Raw genomic sequence first — 2,030 nt, 5'->3', positions numbered from 1 at the left:
CTCCTCTGCACGCTCAGCCACTGCCAACTACGCATGCATGCTGTCAAATGTTTAGCTTAAGCAAATAAAATACAATTATTGCTTTCAAATGATATCATCATTTTCGAACGTTTCGAACGTTTTCCGCATACGAAAATTGATGATAACTGTAGCAGTTTTTTCTATTCGTTTTCGGACACGAAAAATTGAACTAAACTGCACTGTCGGCAAAATTTACGTTTCTTTGCTGGCTGGGATACTACATAAGCGGTATTGTTTTCAAAATTTCTTTTTGATGCAGACATTTTCTTACAGCATCTACGTAGAAACGTTTCCGCATAAAAAATTAAATTTTGAAGAAAAATGTCGCTTGCATCTTTTTAGCGGTTACGGCTCGATATTATCACCGAACATTTTATATAAACACTAACACATGAGCGGAAAATCCTTTCCATTTGTATATTTCTTGTCTAATTTTCATTAAGTCGTTGGTTTTACGTTAAAATATTATGAACTCACCAGTTTTGGAGACGCCATGGTAAAGCTCGCAGCAGATCACAACACAAACTGAAGCGTAGCCTCCATTATGAATGAACATTTCGCCTCGGTTTGGATTTAAAATAGTAATATACATACATACATAGATATTTACATATGCAGATACTACCAGAAAATCAACAAAACTTAAAATGAACTAGTTAAAAGACAATATTGTGATGATGACGATGGTGATTACAATAGGGCAGAGAATGCATACATTTGTGTCGCTTATTGATCGTATTGAAATAAACGAAATACGGATACTTAAAATTCAAAATTTAATTTTTTATTCCGATCTGATCTGTTGCAGCCCAGGTACGCGACGCCTTCAGGCAAGGCAACTTCGAGGAAAATCGCAGTCGCAATATACAGCCTGCAATTTCGCCACTAAACCACTATACCAGCTCAACGAGGGGGGCAATATTCAAGAAATCGAAATATCCAAGCAGTTGAACTACATCGACGACTCATTACGTACCGTCGCGCGAAACTAGTTGGTTTGCAGCGTCCCCGAAATGGTAACGATGGGGAATTTCAGGAAGCTGCAGAGCAAAATAATGCCACCTAGATAACCTCGCCTCGATTGAGCGCAACTCCAAACTATGTGGGACCCATATAGGCAGCTAAAGACGGAGCGACTTATATTTTCCATAATACATATAAAGAGAGAATCCGAAATAAGTGATTGCGAAGAGTTTGGAATGCTGGTCGATAGCAAGAATGGAAGAAAAGTTTGNAAGGCGAAATTCAAGAATTCTTCTATTCTTTTTCAATTAACAAATACTGAAATTAAGCAATGAGTGTTAATTTTATTTAAAAATAATTATGAATAAAATCTACAAGTATTACTTCAAGTATGGGCAGCTTCGTCTATACAATTGTGGAAGAGCAACTATTGCTGCACTTCTTTGTTTAACCGGCCCCAGACATTAAAGCTTTTGCACTTAATTTACGATTCTTCAACATATAGCGCGGCTTGTAACCATCCTTGTCCGCTGTATACATCGTCACTGTCTCCGTATCGGTCTTCTCATCGTACACTGTGTACATACCCATTATAACTAGTTGTTCATCTGGTGTATCTGGATTCATTACGACACCGATTTCCTCGCGTTTACTGCCATTTGGCTCCTCCAGTCTGCACGAATTCAAATTAATAAATTACACATGTTTTAATGCTTCGACAACTGTATCACTTACTTGAAGCGATAACCCTCCTTTGTGGGCACTTGGCTGTAGAACTCCGTCTTGATGGCAGGATATATGTAATCCAGTAGACCAGCATTTACCGATATGGAAAAGGTGGCAAAAAATGATAGAGCAAGTAACTGAAATTATTGAATTTTAATTCGTTTATATTAGTAAGAACTCATTGGTTACTAACATAGGACTTATGATACACATATCGATAGAAGTTTTTTTTTTTAAATAATTTTTTATTAATGCAGAAATGTATCTAATTGCTCTAGAAACATTTCTGCACCAAAAATATTATTGAAAAAATATCGTTT

At 36.6% G+C, this 2,030-nt stretch overlaps 1 protein-coding gene across 1 annotated transcript; it reads right to left on the bottom strand.

Moving 5' to 3' along the window:
- Nucleotides 1-1,356: 1,356 nt before the first annotated feature.
- Nucleotides 1,357-1,923, bottom strand: LOC108355849 (uncharacterized). Its single transcript, XM_017606983.1, has 3 exons — nucleotides 1,900-1,923; nucleotides 1,720-1,847; nucleotides 1,357-1,657 (listed from the first exon to the last, which is right to left on the bottom strand). The coding sequence occupies exons 1-3, from the start codon at nucleotides 1,921-1,923 to the stop codon at nucleotides 1,432-1,434; spliced, it is 378 nt and encodes a 125-aa protein (XP_017462472.1). The 3' UTR covers nucleotides 1,357-1,431.
- Nucleotides 1,924-2,030: the final 107 nt, after the last annotated feature.

The sequence above is a fragment of the Rhagoletis zephyria genome, unplaced genomic scaffold (genome assembly GCF_001687245.7).
Source record: "Rhagoletis zephyria isolate East Lansing unplaced genomic scaffold, Rhagoletis_zephyria_1.1 Rzeph_scaffold_50962, whole genome shotgun sequence".
Taxonomy (NCBI): domain Eukaryota; kingdom Metazoa; phylum Arthropoda; class Insecta; order Diptera; family Tephritidae; genus Rhagoletis; species Rhagoletis zephyria.
Note: the sequence above shows the minus strand (reverse complement) of the source record. Positions and strands in the feature narration are given on the sequence as shown.